Raw genomic sequence first — 18196 nt, forward strand, 5'->3', positions numbered from 1 at the left:
AAAGCTTTAAAAACCTCTGCAGGAATCATGTTTTATGTATTTTATGTAATAATTTGATTAAAAAAAGAGACAAGAGTGCAGATTGTGTGACGCCTACGATTGATGCGCGTCTCAGCGAATGGCAGCACGCTGTGTCCCGAGTTACGTCATGTGTGTAGGAGAATGCTTTGTGTCCGGGCCAATCAGCGCGGGCCCAAGGGGCGGGCCGTGCCGCCGCTGGGGCTCCTGGGTAAAACGCTCGCCACCGCACCACAGCGATCCATTTTGCTTCGCTTCGGTCTAAAGCTCAGCTCCGATCCTTTCGCAGCCGATATCTTAGGTAAGTAGGGAGATTAAAGGCATTCAGCTCGAATTTATTCGACGATTTTTTAAAAGCAAAGGCTTTGAAATTCATTAAAAAGGAACAAATATCGGTATTGTGATTTTGTGCGAAGTATAATTGAAAGGCACGCATTTCTACCGTGATGTGGGAAGTTGGGGGCGGTGCAGGGCGGCGCGGCAGACATTTTAGGTTTAGTCAGCTCTTATTCAAGCCAATACTTGGCGCATCGTAAGATGGTGGAAATGCGGATTGTTTTCAAAATAATTAAAATTGACCTCCGCCCGCCTCATCTCGTCTTCCAACACAACCAATTCGCCTGGAATGCGGGCCTGAATTGTTGTGTGGCCTTAGTTAGAACATGTGCCGTCGTAATTCACGGACTCTTCCTCTTTGTCAAGTCACGAGATAAATGGCGGCGGGTTTAGTTGGCCCACCCATCCTCTCGGCGAAGGCAGAGGCAATCGATGCGAGCCTCTTGGCTGGGCTGACGCGCCGCCATTTTGAGGGGTGGCGGTTGATTTTGGAACGTCTCGGTTCTGGAAAGCTCTTTGGTTTCGGCGTGAGGGGTCTTGCCGGAGGAGGGGGAGTTCGGCAGAGGGAAGGGGTGTCGTGCCTGAGGAGATGGGGGGGAGCGGGAGGGGTGTCGTGCCAGAGGTGATGGGGGGGAGCAGGAGGGGTGTCGTGTTTGAGGAGATGGGGGGAGGTAGGGGGTGTCGTGCCTGACGAAATGGGGAGCGGGAGGGGTGTCGTGCCTAGAAGATGATGGTAGGGAAGAGGGGTGCCTGGTGTGCCATGTGGGGGGGGGGGGTGGAGGAGGGGAATCGGCCGGGGGCAGCTCCAGCCGCCGCGCCGGAAGTAACCCCTTCGCTCCGCACATTTCGCTGTCTCATAGTCGACGCCATTTTAAGGTGAGACGTTGCAGCCGTTGAGCGGAGCAGAGATGGCGCGAGTGTAGTGTGCAGCCATCTGCCTGCGTTGCCCCGTCATCGCGGAGAAGTTGTAGCGACAGAGACCGTTTTCCGCCGGTTTGGTCTAGCCACTTTTAGAGTGTAAGTGGCTGTTCTGGTTAAGGTCGTAATATGCTTACTCCCTAATTATGACCCTTGTGTATTTCATGTTTTGAGGTGCACCCATTATCATAACGACGCTTGGGCTGCCGGATTTAATCAAGCGCTTTCTCGTTTTGTTTTGCGCCACGTGTTTAATTTCCGATGTGAACAATTAGAAATTTACCATCTGTTCAGAATCGCGTTGTTCTGAAAATAGCTGGGAATTCGTTTCAGTCTGCCAGTGGCTGTTCCGTGTAGTAGATCTATTTTTAAAAAAATAGACCCATTGGGAAGAATTAGGCAGTGAAGGTTTAAAAGCTTTGAAAAATTACTGGAGCAGTTAGGAAGGGTTAAAAAGCGTTGAAAAAAATACTGGAGCATTTTGGAATGTGACATCAGTGACTGGCTTCAAATAATATATTGGCGTGTCGGGAAGAACTACAGATGCTGGTTTACACCGAAGATAGACAGAATGCTGGAGTAGCTCGTCGGGGCAGGCAGGATCTCTGGAGAGAAGGAATGGTGAACGTTTCGGGTCTAGTCCTTTCTCCGATCTGAAGAAGGATTTCGACCCTCTGAAGTTTAGATCCCATGGCTAACTTTGGATCTCATGTTTTCAACACTTGCAATTAAGTAGGATGACAGAGTTCAGGGCCCATTTTATTACGGAAATAATCACGTGGATGCCTGCCTTTGTCAGCAATTTGTGTGACTATTTCCATTTGTTTAGTCTTCTAATAATTAAGCAAATATAAACATACAAATGTAACCCATTGAACAGCATAAGTCAGTTTGGGCGATTTTAATGGTTAAATTTAATGATGAGCCTTACATTTGGGGCTTTAAAATGTCAGAGTTTTTATGGTGAAGGGTTTACTTGGTGTATGAGGGGACTGGATGGTTCTACAGAATAACTCGGAAAATATCTTGTCTTACAGGTCAGCTGCATTCTGGCAAATTCTTCACTTACAATGGAGACTGATCAGCAAGACATCAAGTATAACAGCCCAGAGACCAACGGTAGTAGTCTTAGCCCTGGTTCTTGTATGTTTTCCTTTTTTTCCCCCCATTTATTATATAGATTTCGATTTAAGGGCTGATTTAAAAACTCGCATATGAACATTGCTTGTTTTTTTCTATCAGTCCTCTGTATTTGGATATTTTAATGGGTTGATATTGTTACTGCTATTGGATGTTTTAATGGATTGATGAAATGTGCAGTTTAATCAGTGTTTTACAGACCAATCATAAAATGAACACCTAAGTGAAAGCAGAGGCTAGGAATGGCATCTCCATGCAAGAGTGTAAGGAAATTGGGCAGTGCAAAGCTTATAATGGATACAGTAGAAGCCACAATATTGGTAACAAGTTGTTTTCCCTATCTGATCACAAATCTTTCCTTGCATCCTATTCTGATTTTGGACAATTGACTCCCCTGCCCCATTGGTAATAACTTCATCCTGTGTTCGGGGTGAATTCTCAACAGTTTCATACAAGACCCATTTTAAAGCACACGAGTGGCCCGCTACATTGTTCATCCTTACCCATTCTTCCATCCCCTTATCGATGGGTGCTTTTGTTTATTCTACGTAGCCTGGGGTTCTCATTAGACTTTTGCTTCTGTTATCCACAAGTGTGGTCAGACTTGCTTCCATGTTAGGCTTGTATCTCAGCTCATTTGCCATCAAATCCTTTGTTTTGTGCCCTTGTATGCCCGTGCCAACAACTCAGCTTTCAGTTTATCCAAGCTCTGCTTGCATGGACTCCACTTCCTCATCTACTCGACTTGAATTGTCCAATGGTTTACCTATTCCCTTGTGGTTTAATAACCATTGATTTCCCCCTGATTTGATTTATTTCCATATATTAGCCCAGTCCCACTTTTTATTTCCAGAACTCATTAAGAAGTAGTAAATTATTGATTGGGTCTGCTTTAGTTTATGTCAGAAGCTTTGGTTACCACCGTTTCATGTCTGAAGTCAAATACCCATCCAATGTTAATTGTTTGCTGTAAAGATTAGATTGAAAATTGGCTGCAAAATTGAAGCTCCAGGTACAAATGTCAGAATCTAAAGAAAATGAGGCGTTTAATACTTTCTGTGAAAGAGTCTAAATTTCTTAATCTTTCTGTTCTCTACCCAAATGCTGACTAACCAGCCTCTGTCATTTTGTACCCAAGACAGCTTCTGTCATTTTGTACCCTAGCTTTTATTGCTGGTCTCGTTAACTAGAATTAAATGCGATTAAAATTTGAGAAACTGTAATTCTGAGACTGTTTAGTTACATATGGCCAAATTTGTCTTGGCAAGTCAAGTAAGAGATATGTTGCAATATTTTTTCCATTGAATGTGAGGTAAGTGGAAGTAGCATAATCTGAAACTAAAGTTAGTAAGCCAAAAACACCGAACGAAACTTGATATCTTTTTTTAAAAACACGCAAAACTTTCAGGCAAACGTCCTGCTGAGGACCATGATGGAGAACAAGCCTTTAAGCGGTCTCGGAATAATGACCAGTGTGTGGAACTACGGCTTCTCTTGCAAAGTAAGGTAAGGTGGCCTTTTCCAGTTTCCAGCATACTTATCCTGCCTTTCTAATGATTGTCACAGCAATCAATGTGTTCATACCGTAGTAATGTGTTGTTAACACATTTGTTAAGGATACTATTATGATTTTGTTTTTAAAGAATGCTGGTGCAGTGATTGGAAAAGGTGGCAAAAATATCAAGTCATTGCGCACAGACGTGAGTATATCTACAGTGCAGGTTAAATTCATTTAGATTATGCATTTTGGCCAAACAATAGTTGTAATGTTGAAATCTTCAAAAATATAATTTGTAAATGCATTGTTAGACAGTCAATGAAATTTGGACATATTTTTAAATGAGTTAATAATGCTGTTCTGGGAAGTCTATGGAAGTCATTTATAACAATGTGTGTGAACCATTAAGCTTTCTTTACAAATGTCTGGGCTGGTTCTGAGGAGTGCAGTTTAAAATTTTATCATGGATGAGTTTCATGTAAGGTGTCCATAATTGTTTAGTTTTCCTTAATTGTAGCATATCCGGATTATGTGAACTAAAATATTAAATGGAGAAACATTGCAGGTGCCTGGTGTAATCCGGAGTGTCCCAGAATCAGAACTTAAATTTTTTTTTAAAGATGTCCATCTGTTCTTGCTTCAACAGCTATTCAGATGTACGTGAAGGACAAAGACTGCTTTATGTAAAGAAGAATGCTTGATATGAAATTGGGTATAGAACAGTGTTAACTGTTTCCAAAGATAATGGGAGGCAATGTTTCGTGAAAATGAAGCTAAACAGAATTTGAGTAACTAGTATAAATAGATACCCATTAGCAGCTAGGTTTAATGTTAAAAGATTTGTTGAATTACTCAACATAGTTTTTCCTGTATTTGTGAGGAATATTGTTTAACTGTTTTTCTTAAAAGTGCAGTTATGAAGTACTTCCATTGTTGTGTAGTGTCTTCAGAAATCTGTACAAAGGTTATATATATATTTATAGAGTGATGAGAATAGATTTTATAATATAATTCAATTAAAATTTACTCCTTTTCCCCCCTCTTCCCTCTCCTTGTTTTTTTGGCCATTTATCTCCGTTGCCCTTGTACTGGATCGACTTGTTCCCTGCGTTGCCCATCATGACGTTGACCCATCTGTCCCTTGAACACCCATCTGAATACCCTGGTTGGCTATGCCCATAATGTGCTCAAATGCCAAATGGGCACCAATACCTGAACGTCACTGAATGCCCTTGCCCAATGCCAACAACCACGAACGCCTTTGTGACCAATGCAGTACAATGCCAGTGTATCAGTCCCAGACAGCAGTGGCCCCGAGCGGTATGTCCCAACAGTTTATGACTCACTGCCTGATTAGAACAAGGAATTGTATCTTATAACCTGAATTTGTTGTTATTAATTAGTAGCCCCTTATAGAAAGTGTACTGTTCAAGTTATTTTCTGTCTATTTTCCCCATTTAAGTCTTTTGTGGCTGGTCTTTATTACGTGAGTTGCCCACCCAGAGCAATCCACTAATTCATTTTAATGGAAGGAGCACAGCTTCAAGTGTTGCATTTTTGCTGCATTGTTAATCATTTGTTAAATCTGCCTTTCTTGCACTGTCCTTGTGGCCCACCTTGCTCCCTCCCTCCCCCCCTCCCTCCCCCCTCCTACCACCCCACCCGTGCCCCACCCCCACCCAGACACACCCATTGCCTATCATAGTTTTTCCAAGCTAACTATTGTCACCCACTACCAACTTTCATTTGTTCTGTCTCATTGTTTTGTCTTTTGTTTTGTATTGATTTCTTACAGGGGCATAGTAGTGCTGTTTCCACAACTAGTTTCTTAACTTTTCTCCAAATTTCTGTCAAACACTTTTTTTAATACTGTTCTCCATGATACTCACATACCTCTTCTGCTTTTGCCTATGAGAAGGTGTGCCAAAATTGCTAATTTCCAGGGGTTTCTCAAATTACTGGTGGTGGGGAAAAATGAATTTTCCACTTTTCTGCTCTCAGCTATTCGTCGTTTTCTTGCCCACTTAATCTGAGCCCTTCCAGTTATCCATTTTTTTTTTTACAAAACTGATTTAATTTGAAATGTTAGTTAGTTAAATTTGCATGTTTACTTGTAAATAGTTATAATGGGGTTTACTAAATATTGTAAAATTAATTTTAAAGTAATGATATTGATATTGACATTGTTTCAGCATGCTATGAATGGCTTACTCACTTGTTTATTTTCCTTCCTCCTTAAATCGTTAATGGTTTCAAAAAAATGATTGGCAGCATATTGAGTATAAATGCAGATATTGAGACAATTGGTGACATATTATCGAAGATCATCCCAACTTTGGAAGAGGTGAGTTGAGTTCAGGAGATGGTTTAGGTTAAATGAATACTGGGCTTTTGCTCCTTAAGCTTATCTAAGCCTGGAATTTTAATTTTAAGTAGGTTCATTTACTATAGTTCAAGAATTTTATACCTTGTTGTCAAACTTTTGACCCTACAGTACCAACACTATAAAGGAAAAGACTTTGACTGTGAACTACGTATGTTAGTTCATCAGAGCCAAGCTGGAAGTATTATTGGTGTCAAAGGAGTAAAGATAAAGGAACTAAGAGAAGTAAGTTGTGTTTAACTCATTTGGAGTAATTTTAAACGTTAATGGTATTTTAATGGTACTTTATTTGTCACAGGTACAGTGGTCTTTTTGTATACAGTTCAGCACAAGTATTGCTATTCATTAGCACTTAAATATAACTTAGATAAGCATTAATCTAACACCCTCCGTCTCACTCCTTTCATTCTTGGCGGGTGAGCTGGACCTGGCAGTGAGTCCTCCGTCCTGAAAATCATTATTGACTTATGAGGTATGGCTAGGTTCTCCAATGGCCATTCTAACTATCCAAACTAATGACCATTTGATATCTAGTCCCTTTATAAAATAAGTGCTTGTACTAAAATTCTCCTTCTTTTCAGACCACACAGACAACTATCAAACTGTTCCAGGAATGTTGTCCTCATTCAACCGATAGAGTAGTTCTCCTTGGTGGAAAGCCTGATAGAGTGGTTGAATGCATCAAGATTATCCTCGGCTTATTGGCAGAGGTGGGTACTATTTCACGTGCGACAAAACACTTAATTCTCTTGCTTTGATTGGCCGTTTGTTGGACATTGCAGAGGAAGGTTGAGTTACTGTTTAAGAGCAGAATTTATCTTAATTATTCTTGGGCAATTAGTTGCATTTAAAATGCCGTGGGGCAGTTATTGAAGTACAGATCTTCTGGGCTATGGCAGTTTTGTTCCTGTGAACATTTCTGTATCTGCAAGTCAGAATGCCTGCAGAGATATATTGTCTCATAGGAATAGCTGGTCTGAAAAAGTATTTTAAATCTTTGCCATTCTTAATAATTCTTGAATGTTTTAAACATATTGCTGCTTGTCTGTTGGGTCACATTTCTCAAAAATAAACACGAGTGCTAACTGAAATATATTTTTGGGTTGGATATGACAAAATTACAGCAGCCAGCAAATCCATGCCACTGATCTCAAAGGGTATATGACTGTATACAAGTGGGGTGTCCATAAACTGGGGGTGGCATGTAACAATTGCTTTAAAATGATGGAAGTTTAAAACTCACAACTATGATTTACAATTTTTTTTAAAATTTTAAGTCTCCCGTCAAAGGACGTGCTCAGCCATATGATCCGAATTTCTATGACGAAACCTACGATTATGGTGGGTTTACAATGATGTTTGATGACAGAGGAAGGCGTCCAGTTCCTTTCCAAATGCGAGGAAGGGGCGGACCCCATCCTCCTTCACCTGGATATGAACGTAGGGGTCATATGGGAATGCCACGGGTGGGACGGCCCATGCCACTACAGAGAAGAGATGCGTATGATGACATGAGTCCACCAACGCGTAGGGGTCCTCCGCCTATGCCACGCACTGGAAGAGGTGGCAGAGGTGGTGGTCGTGTTCTTCCCCCCCCACCGCCACCCAGAGGGTGAGTTTTTGAATAAATGTTGGTAAGCTGAAGGATTGAGCTTTCTATTAAGCAATGCTAGTGTGAATTGTAATAAGTGCTTGTGTACTTCAAATGGTTGTTGTGGGTTTTTTATTTGAAGGTAACAAAATTGTGTTAAATTTGTATTTTCATATTGAATACTTGGCATTAGTTAAAATCACTGTTTGCTTCTTGTACCCATTCAAATGTATGGCTGAGACGTAATGATAAAATATCTACCAGTGTGCCATTGGGCAGTCTAAATATTTTTGAGTACTATGGACAGGATATACCATAACTAGTTCAATCAAGATAGGTTGTTTAACAGTGAACTTGCGGGGGACAGTTTTAATGGGCTGAGGTTGAAGTAAAATTAATAGAACCATTTGCTATATTTCTTGACACCAAACTGAACCATCCTGACTTGCCAAAGTAGTCTGGATTTGGGGCAGTTGTTGTGTTTACAAATAGCTCCTATTTCATTGTAGTGACCGTACTCTCTATGGCAGGAACAGAATGTCTGAGCGATACGATGGCATGGTAAGTCAGATCTTTTGCAAGAAACTATTCTTAGAACAATAATTAAATGTGTGTCAATTTATAATTGTACAATCAATGCACGTAGATATTTGTGCAGAATTAATTGATATTTGAATAGATTTTCTTAACCTTTTTTAACAAACTAACATGCAGAATTACAAAACGATGGTGAACACACTAGATAAGTAGTGGGATTTTTATAACTTAAACTTCTAACATTGTAGCTTATGGGTTGTGGAAAGAGTGCCCTGTTTGTGAAAACAAGTGTATTAATATTGTCCATTTCCTTCCTTCCTCTTCACGTGGCTTGTACAGGGTGGTTCTGGATATGGTAAGATTGATTTAAATCCTTCATTATTTAGGCACGAGGTCAACAAGTTCCTTTTTGGGTAACCTTTTCCCCCTTTTCAGGTGGCCGTGGTGGATATGGAGACTTGGGAGGGCCAATTATTACTACACAAGTCACAATCCCCAAAGATGTAAGATTTGTCATTTTATTATTACTTTCCCATTGATCTTTTATCTATATGCATCTTTTCTGTTTGGTTAAAATTGGAGCATTTGAACGAACCATAAGAACTAATGGGTTATCAATTGCCTTTTTTTAATTTACCCCACATCTAATTCTTAATCTTTAACAAATATATACAACTGAATAAAAGCTCCCAAGAATTGTAGTATTTGTGAAAATATACAGTTGATGTCGTAATACTTTGAACAGAATTCCATATGAAGCATATCACCAACATTTAGTATTATCTAGAAGGATTTCCCAAGTTGCAGATTTATAATTGTTTTCGGTGCCACAGAACTAGCTGCATGTGATTTTCCCTTTAGATCGAGGTTCACCAGCTGCAAAAGCTGTCATGAGTGTCAAGTTAATAATTATTTTTGAAAGACTAAATATACCAAAAGAGAGAAAATTAAATAGGCCACTTGTATTTCCTCCTGCAGTTTCTCCCATTCATTTGAATGGAATAGCTGTATTTGCATCATTTAAACCTGACTGGAGGGAATGTTATGGTGATGTGAGGGGCAGATGAGAGAAAAGTGGTGACCCTTTACCCCCATGGCTGTGAGTCCAGGGTCTAATGTTGGGAATTTGTAGGTCTGTTGCGGAATCTATAGTTGATCAGAGCTGTCCTTGCATTGATGTACAGCCTGTGATTATAACAACAAAATAGTTTCAGGATGTTTTGTACAGCAGTCTGAATTTGTACAATAAGTAATTCCTTTACACTTCTACAGTTGGCTGGTTCTATAATTGGTAAAGGAGGTCAGAGAATAAAACAGATTCGTCATGAATCAGGAGCATCTATCAAGATTGATGAACCACTTGAAGGCTCTGAGGATCGCATAATCACCATCACAGGCACACAGGACCAGATCCAGAATGCACAGTATCTGCTGCAAAACAGGTAAGTAACAACTTAATGAACTGTTTGTGTACCATAATGGGTACCTTTAACGTGCTACACTGACACTTGTGCATCTTTCAAATTTCTGAACCTTCCTAGATCTGCTTTTAATGTTAAATTGGTGACCTGCTTTATTGCAACAAATTCTGTAAATGGCATCTTCTGTTTTAACTGTAAACATGCCTTTTGTGAATCTGATTTGTTTTTGCCATCACTAGTTAATATTTAATGAGATTTCATTGTTAAGTGTAGTTCAGTCAACTTGTAATGTGGTCTGGTTCTGTGTGGAAGACTAGTGATTTTGTTGTTTTGGACAGTTGGATTGACAACAAATCACAGTCTGCCATATAGCGCAGGTCATAACTCTCCAGAAAGTTCTTAATTCTTTTATTCCAATAAGTTTAAATTCTTCCACAAGTTCTGCAACAGCAAACTACCATTTTCTGTTCATCTTGCTGTGCTGTCCTTTCATATATATATATATACACACGCAAGCTTTGATTAACTGAAATTTTAGTGCTGGGTCGAATTGATCTGCACTCGCATCCGAACATTCATTGAAAACAAATGTTTGGTCAAATTGGTTTATTTTTTTTTTACTTGGTTTCTCCCCAGTGCAGCTACAGCAGCCGCTTTGCGCTGACCGTGCGTTCAGATACCGCAGCTCCACACGAGAAAAGGTCAGTTTGTTAGTGGGAACGTTTCTATTTTGGTGGTGGAAAGGGTCAGATTTGGGGAATTGGATTTGTGAACAATTTGGTGTGCGACCTTGCTGTTGACCTCTGAAGGCAAATATTTCCTTTAGAAGTTCAGTATATCAAAATTTCGACCCAGCACTAGTGAATTGTTTTAATTGCATGTTGTGAGCACAGTTTCATGTTTAATATTGGATAGTTTGTTTTGGTCAGGATTAGGTAACATTCACAAGCATTTTATGGGCCTGTTGCAGTGAAATGCCTTAGTTTATAAATTGATGTAAATTTTAAACCAAGGGTTTATGGCTTACTATTTTGTGCATTTGAATAAGCTAGTAATGTGGGTCAAAGTAAGGTGAGGGACCTTTATAAATGCTTCACAACGCTAATTGTGTCCTTTTTTTCTCCACAGTGTGAGGCAGTACTCTGGGCAGTTCTTATAAAACAAAGCGGAGAAGATTGAAGGATCGCTGCTTTTTTTTTTTTTTTGTCACTGCTTTTGTTTGAAGAGCCAACATTCCTCTGCTTATTTAGATCACACTGGAAGCATTGATTATATTCTGCTTTTGATCATTTGTAATGTTTTAATTAGTGAACCTTAGCGCAGCTTAGACAGTTTGAATTTTCCAAAAGTGGAGTGGATTCTGGGCTTTGTTTTGTTCTAAATGTTTCAGTGGTTTATTGTATTTCCTGTAACTATGGTAACATAAGATGTACACTGTTTATGGACAATAGTGCTGGTAGTTTAAATGTGCCAGATCCATTCAGTACATGTGCAGAATGCAATCTTGTTTTGTAAGGAACATTTTATGGTTTTTAAAATAAACTAGGTAAACTAAACTCGTGTATATTTTGCTTGAGGATAGATTATTCATCATACTTTTGCCAGCTGAGAAACACAGCAATTTACTGGTTAGTAATTAAACTGGATGAACTCCTGCCTCTGTTTAACTGTTTTTAATTGGAATAATTTCAATTGCTTCTGCTCACAAAATTTGTCTTCCACTAATAACTCATTATTAAATGTTATCCTGATTTGCTCAAGATCCCGGTGTTACCCTTGAGGTCCTTTTAATCACTACTATAACCAATGCTGTGTAAAATGACAAGTATTAGATATGGGTATTAACTTGGAATGATCAGTTTTATAATTAAGTGCTGAGATGAACTTGCAGTAAATTAAACACTTTGAAGGTAAGATCTCATTGTGAGTAAGAGATTTACAGCTTTATTTAGGGGTGCTTGGACTGGGTGCCAACAATGTCCCCCTGGCATTAGGAACATGGGCAGTTACCAGTTTAACTTGTTCCTGGCAGTAGTTACCATTGACTATAGTTCAGAGATGCTGTTCTATTAAGCTGATTGGGGAACATCTGGGTAATGTAATGATTTGTTGGAGAACTTAAACCAAGTCCAGGACTGGTCACATATGGATGGAAAGTCTGGTAAGAAATTCAGGTTTTGTCATACACACTTGTTCACATGAAGCTCAGAATGGATTATGCATTCATTCAATCAAACAATAAAACTCCATAATGGTGAAAGATTCTAATGCAAGTATTGAAGTGCAAAAGAACATTAATATTGCATGTTTTGCAAGTTAAGTGTGGCAATTCTTGGAAGGAGCTGTGAAAGAGGTGATTGGTTTAGAAGTCTGATAGTGAGGAAGAAGCTGATGGAAGTTTAGTCTGCTTTCAAGCTTCTGTTTCTTTCAGAAGAGAGGAATGTCCAGGATATGTCGTCTTGAAGCCCCGCGTGAAGATGAATTGGATGAAGGAAATGACGAGTGTGATGCACTGATCTGTTCACTCTTTGTGGGTTCAGGTGGTCAGAGCAGGGCAGTTGTCATACCTTGTTTGGATACAGGATTTTGTGCAGCTTTGGTTACAACACATTGCTCTCTAGCATGGAGAAATCATTGGATATACAGCGAGAATGGGAATGGACAGGATTGAGCTGCCTTCACACTGTTTCAAGGGGTCAAGAGCAGGGCCATTGACATACTTGATCTAGCATGTGTAACAAGCATGTGGATTTGCACCATGCTGGGGGGGGATGTGTATTAAAAATCCAGGCAGATCCTTATCTGTACAATTAGTGATGTCACTTAAATGTTTCTCATTTGTATTGGAGGTAGCATCGGCAGTGATCATGTCTTGTGTACACAGCTTCAAAATGTGCTTTTAATTTAAGTTAAACATGAATATCATGTTAACATCAACTCCCTCCGTCTTTGGTGGTGGGTGTCCAAGTAAACAACATCCTTTATCTTGCTATTCCTCAGAAGAATTCCAACAGATTTGTCGGGTGAGATCACCCCTTCAAAAAACCATGCTGACTTTGGCCTAAGTACTCAAACCTCCAGAGTAATAAAATCGTACAAACCACTGCAATCAGCCTAACTGGTCTATAGTTTTCCCTGGGTAGACACAATGTACGAGTAACTCAGCGGGACACAGCATTTCTGGATAGAAGGAATGGGTGACGTTTCAGGTCGCCACCCTTCAGACTGATGTCGGGAGGGTGGGGGACAGATTGAATGTAGTCGGAGACAGTAAGACTGGTGGGAGAACTGAAGAGGGAGGAGATGGAGAGGTGGAAAGCAAGTAAGTGGCAGGGAGTGTTGTAGAATAGAGCACGAGGGGTCGGGTACTTAGTTTCCTGAAAGTGGCAACATAGTTAGACATGGCATGCTTGCCTTTATCAGAGGGCATTGAGTGCAAGAGTTAACTTATGTTGGTGAGACAAAACCTGGGATATTGTGTGCAGTTATGATCACCATACTAAGCTCGAATATATATGGTGTGATAAGATTTGTGGACCGGAGCGCTTGATTTATAAGGAGAGGCCGAGGCTGTTTTTTATGGAGCAAAGGATGCTAAGAGGTAATCTTACAGGGGTTTATAAAATTGTGATGGGGCTTAGATCAGGTGGATGGACTTTTTTTCCCAAATTGGGCCAAATGTAGGCCCGTATGACTTGCTCAGCAAGACATCTATAACATTACATGAACAGCTGGATATGTTTGGGCTTAACTCAGTTCTTCAGCTTACCAAACCAGGATCTGGAGCCAAATGTCTTTTGCAAAACCCAAACAGGGTGTGTGAAAAAAATCAGAATCAAGAGTGTTTTATGGTCGTACTGTATGTCCCAGCTAGAACAATGAAATCCTTGCTGCAGCACAACAGAATATGTAAACATAGTACACTAAACAACATGATAAATGATTTTTTTTAAAAATCTGTATACACACGTATATATATATATATTAACAAACGGATCCAAATTTGGCGAAAAGGTTGTCAGCAAATAAATCTTGCTGATTGAAAGTGGGCTGATGGTAATTAATAGGATTGGATATGTCTCGCATTCTGTAGTTCAATAATGAGAAAATCAAGTTACAATCTATTCAGACTATGATTACAAAGATCTTATTGGCTTGGAAGTGTGAAATATATATTTCAACATTGTAGCAAGTCAGGCTCTGCCAAACTCATCAATGGCCTACAATCTCAGAGAAAGCTTAATTATGGTTACAAGATCCAAGCAAGGTCTCAAAAGTCTCAGCAGTAGGAAGAATCATGCTCACGTTCACCCAAGAGAAGCTTGGTCAATGCAAGTGGAGCCTAACCTGAGATTGCATGCCAACCAACAGGTAGAATGAGGTCTAACCATTTGGCAAGTGGACGCTTAATACCATTGCTTACATGCAGGGCAGACAGGTGGATGCCTGGCTGGTCAGCTTGGACCAGGAGAAGGCCTTCGACAGAATATCGCATAAGTACATGAGGGACGTGCTCTCCAAAATGGGCTTTGGGGAAGAAATCAGGAATTGGATCCAACTGCTCTACACCGATATCTGTAGTGCAGTCCAAATCAATGGGTGGGAATCAGACAGCTTTCCCCATCGGGTCTGGAATTGGGCAGGGTTGCCCTCTTTCTCCTGTTCGTCTGTTGTATTGAACCCTTTGCCGAGTCCATCAGGAAGGACGCAAGCACAAGAGGAGTGACATTGCCAGGCAGTGGAGGCACTCAGTTCAAAACCTTTCTGTACATGGACAATGTCACCGTCTTCTGCTCGGATCCAGGGTCAGTCTGCAGATTAATTAGCGTTTGACCAGGGTGAACTGCCGGAAGAGCAAGACCATGTTCTTTGGGATCTGGTTTGGGGGGAGCTGAGGCGTGTGACAAGAATTAGCTGCAGCAGATAGTCATGGAGGGGAAGAAACTGGAGCTGTGGAGCTGGAACTGGAGCTCTCCATCACTGGGAGAATTCTGGTCATTAGGTGTGAGGTGCTCTCGGGGCTGCTGTTCTTGGCGCAAGTGTGGCCTGTCCCTCCCACATATGCCACAGGGATCACCCGGGCCGTCTTCCACTTCATCTGGGGGTCGAGGATGGACCGGGTGCGACAGGCCACGTTGCACAAGTTGGCAGACAACGGGGCTAAAAGTGTGCCCAACGACGCCTTCATCCTGATGGACACCGTGTGTGGCTGCATCAGGCTGAGCGTAGAGCCAAGGCACGTGGGCACCAAGTGCAGATAATATGTTTGAATAAAAAAATGATGGAAATACTCAGATAACTATGACCTTTCATTAGTGTAGGAAAATAACTGTGGATGCTGGTACAAATCGAAGGTATCACAAAATGTTGGAGTAACTCAGCAGGTCAGGCAGCATCTAGGAGAGAGGGAATGGGTGGCGTTTCGGGTCGAGACCCTTCTCAGTCTGAAGAAGGGTGTCAACCCAAAACGTCACCCATTCCCTCTCCTAGATGCTGCCTGACCTGCTGAGTTACTCCAGCATTTTGTGATGACCTTTCATTAGAGTTCTTACAAACGTTTATTACCCTGATGCATTAATTATTTTTCTCTCTCCATAGACGCTGCCTAGTCTGCTTGTATTCCAGCCTATTCCTTTTGTTTCATCTTAGACGTCCTTTTTCCACGTAGAGAAAATATTTATAGTGTAGAGAAATTACTCCAGGTCTAATCTTAAAATTTTCCACTGTCACCTGGCATTGGGACTAATCCGGTGATTTCAACCCTCAGGGTCCTGCTTTTATTTTCTGCCTAACAATATTCATCTAAGTATAGAGAAAATATGTATTTTCTCTATACTTAGATGAATATTTTCTCTATACTTTCTGTATCAGCTTGTTCTTCCTTATTCCAAACGTTACCTACATTTTAGATAATATTGTTTAAGCAATTAGGCTGCTATTATTCATGCATCAACATACAGTAATGCGGTTGTGGTGACACCATGTGGTTTCAACATGCATCACATTTCAAAAAACGTCAAAAAATGGAAATGAAAAAAATTGAGCAGGCTAAAATGCATAGGAAAAAATTGTCAGAAATTGTTAGGCAGAAAATAAAAGCAGGACCCTGAGGGTTGAAATCACCGGATTAGTCCCAATGCCAGGTGACAGTGTAAAATTTTAAGATTAGACCTGGAGTAATTCAATGGGTCATGATGCATCTCTGGAGAACATGGATAGGTGACATTTAGGGTCAGGACCCTTCTTCATATTCAAGGTTTAAGAGGATGGAATCAGACAGGGCCTTTGAGGAGGCCTTGACAAAGTTCTCTGTGAACTTCTTTTCTAACCACAGGTGAGGTCCTGGAAGGCTGGTTAGTAGCTAAAGTTCTTCCTTTATTTAAGAAGGGAAGTAGAGAATCTAGGAAATTATAGGCAAGCGAGCCTCTCGTCAGTGTCATAGAGTGATACAGCGTGGAAACAGGCCCTTAGGCCCAACTTGTCCCAGTTACACTAGTCCCATACCTGTCCTATCCATGTACCTGTCTGTTTCTTAAATGTTGGGATAGTCCCTCTGCTCTACAACACTCCCCAGAGCCCTGTGTAGCCCTGCCATATTAGACTTACCAAAATGCAACACCTCACAGAGTGGTAGGGAAGCTATTGGAAAGGATTCTACAGGATAGGATTTACTCACAACCGCGAATAGGTTGATTAGGGGCAGTCAGCGTGGCTTTGTACATGGCAAGTCACGTCATACTGTCTTGTTTGAGTTTTTTGAGGTGATCGGCGAGGGTTTGGCGGTGGATGTTGTCTACATGGATTTTAATAAGCCTTTTGATAAAGTGTCCCATGATAAATTGATCCAGAAGATTGAGATGCATGGGATTAATAGTAACTTGGTCATATGGATTCTGAACTGGCTTATTGATAGAAGACAAATGGTTGTGGTATAAGGACAATACAATAAAACCTCATTATAACGGACGGGTGGTCCGTTTGGTAGGTCTGTGTGATATAACCAAATCTGTTATAAAGAGGTTTGTTAAAACTAGTGTTTTCTGTACTCTTCATAAATTATTTCAGACCTGTTGAGCTACTCCAGCGCTTCTGCAATTATTTCTTTCTACTACTTGTACAATAATCCCATACTCAGTTACAGTGGGCAATCTGCAAAAATGGACCCAATTCCCTTCCATTATAACGAGGGTTTTCGGGGCATCCGAATTCTATTTCACAAACTTTCTGTTACAAGTTGATTTTCGATTTTTGCTATGATTTTTCATAGTATTTTCTATGACTGAGCTTCAATTAGTTAAACCCTTTTTTTAAAAGTTGAAATTCAACAGATCAGGTGTGTGAGCATTATTTGATGTTTTAGGAGTGAATACAGTATAATGTGGTATCTGTAGCTCTCAGAGCTGATGGCCTTTTGGTGTGTGTGACGTGGCACAGTGGTAGAGTTGCTGCCTTACAGTGAATTCAGCGCCAGAGACCCGGGCTCGATCCCGACTACAGGTGCTGTCTGTAAGGAGTTTGTACGTTCTCCCCAGGTATGTAGGTTAATTGGCTGGGTAAATGTAAAAATTGTCCCTAGTGTGTGTAGGATAGTGTTAGTGTACGGGGATCGCTGGGCGGCACGGACTTGGTGGGCCGAAAAGGCCTGTTTCCGGCTGTATGTATATGATATGATATGACCTGCGTGGGTTTTCTCCAAGATCTTCAGTTTCCTCCCACACTCCAAAGATGTACAGGTATATAGGTTAATTGGCTTGGTAAATGTAAAAATTGTTCCTAGAGGGTATAGGATATAGGGTAGTGTTAATGTGCGGGGATCACTGGTCAGCGCGGACCAGGTGGGCCGAAAGGGACTGTTTCCATGCTGTATCTCTAAACCTTGTTGAGTATAAATACTGTCACGGTCAACTACCCAAAGGACTATTTCACCCTGTGCAGCTTTGTCAGGTGGTGAAACTGTCAGTTTTACTTGGTACTTGCAACTCCAAGGTTATTGACATTCAATGGCGTGTTGGCACTGACCAATAAAAAAGCCCTATCCCTATGTAACCTCCCCGCAGCCTTCAGAACAGTCTTTGACATTTGTAGTGTTACTCTTGCACTAAAAGTTATTTTCTTTATCATGTATCTGTACACTAATTTTACAAATTCATAATTTTGATGTCCAAAATTCAGAAGTTTGCAGCACCCCCCCCTCCCCCCTCTGCCTCCCCAACCCCCCCCCCCCCTTCCCCCTCACTCCCCTCCTCTCCCATAGGAATAGAGGAGCAAAGGAGACTTGTGTGGATTCCATATGTGCATATTTACACGGGGGGGGGGGGGGGGGTGGGGGAGGAGTGGTGCAGAGTTCTTATAAT

General features: G+C 40.9%; 1 protein-coding gene across 9 annotated transcripts; it reads left to right on the top strand.

Annotated features, from left to right (window-relative positions):
- Window positions 1-194: 194 nt before the first annotated feature.
- On the top strand, window positions 195-11498 carry hnrnpk (heterogeneous nuclear ribonucleoprotein K). Of its 9 annotated transcripts, none has more exons than XM_078396179.1 (15): window positions 195-319; window positions 2310-2415; window positions 3821-3918; window positions 4056-4112; window positions 5187-5230; window positions 6182-6254; window positions 6405-6518; window positions 6875-7003; window positions 7571-7905; window positions 8394-8445; window positions 8761-8776; window positions 8857-8924; window positions 9694-9863; window positions 10484-10543; window positions 10971-11498. In XM_078396179.1, exons 2-15 carry the CDS (start codon window positions 2343-2345, stop codon window positions 10999-11001), a joined length of 1320 nt encoding a protein of 439 aa, XP_078252305.1. In that variant the 5' UTR covers window positions 195-319; window positions 2310-2342; the 3' UTR covers window positions 11002-11498. The 9 variants fall into 9 exon arrangements, with proteins under 9 accessions (XP_078252305.1, XP_078252311.1, XP_078252302.1 ...); XM_078396185.1 differs by having other exon boundaries at window positions 6182-6253; window positions 6395-6518; window positions 10479-10543; XM_078396176.1 differs by having other exon boundaries at window positions 6182-6253; window positions 6395-6518.
- Window positions 11499-18196: the final 6698 nt, after the last annotated feature.

This window comes from Rhinoraja longicauda, chromosome 3 (genome assembly GCF_053455715.1).
Source record: "Rhinoraja longicauda isolate Sanriku21f chromosome 3, sRhiLon1.1, whole genome shotgun sequence".
NCBI lineage: Eukaryota > Metazoa > Chordata > Chondrichthyes > Rajiformes > Arhynchobatidae > Rhinoraja > Rhinoraja longicauda.

Coding starts and splice junctions, on each gene's coding strand:
- hnrnpk (XM_078396176.1), top strand. CDS start 2,343: ATGGAGACTGATCAGCAAGACATCAAGTATAACAGCCCAGAGACCAAC. Junction 5,231..6,181: donor GACAGCAGTGGCCCCGAGCG/GTATGTCCCAAC, acceptor AATGATTGGCAG/CATATTGAGTATAAATGCAG. Junction 9,864..10,483: donor CAGTATCTGCTGCAAAACAG/GTAAGTAACAAC, acceptor TCCCCAGTGCAG/CTACAGCAGCCGCTTTGCGC.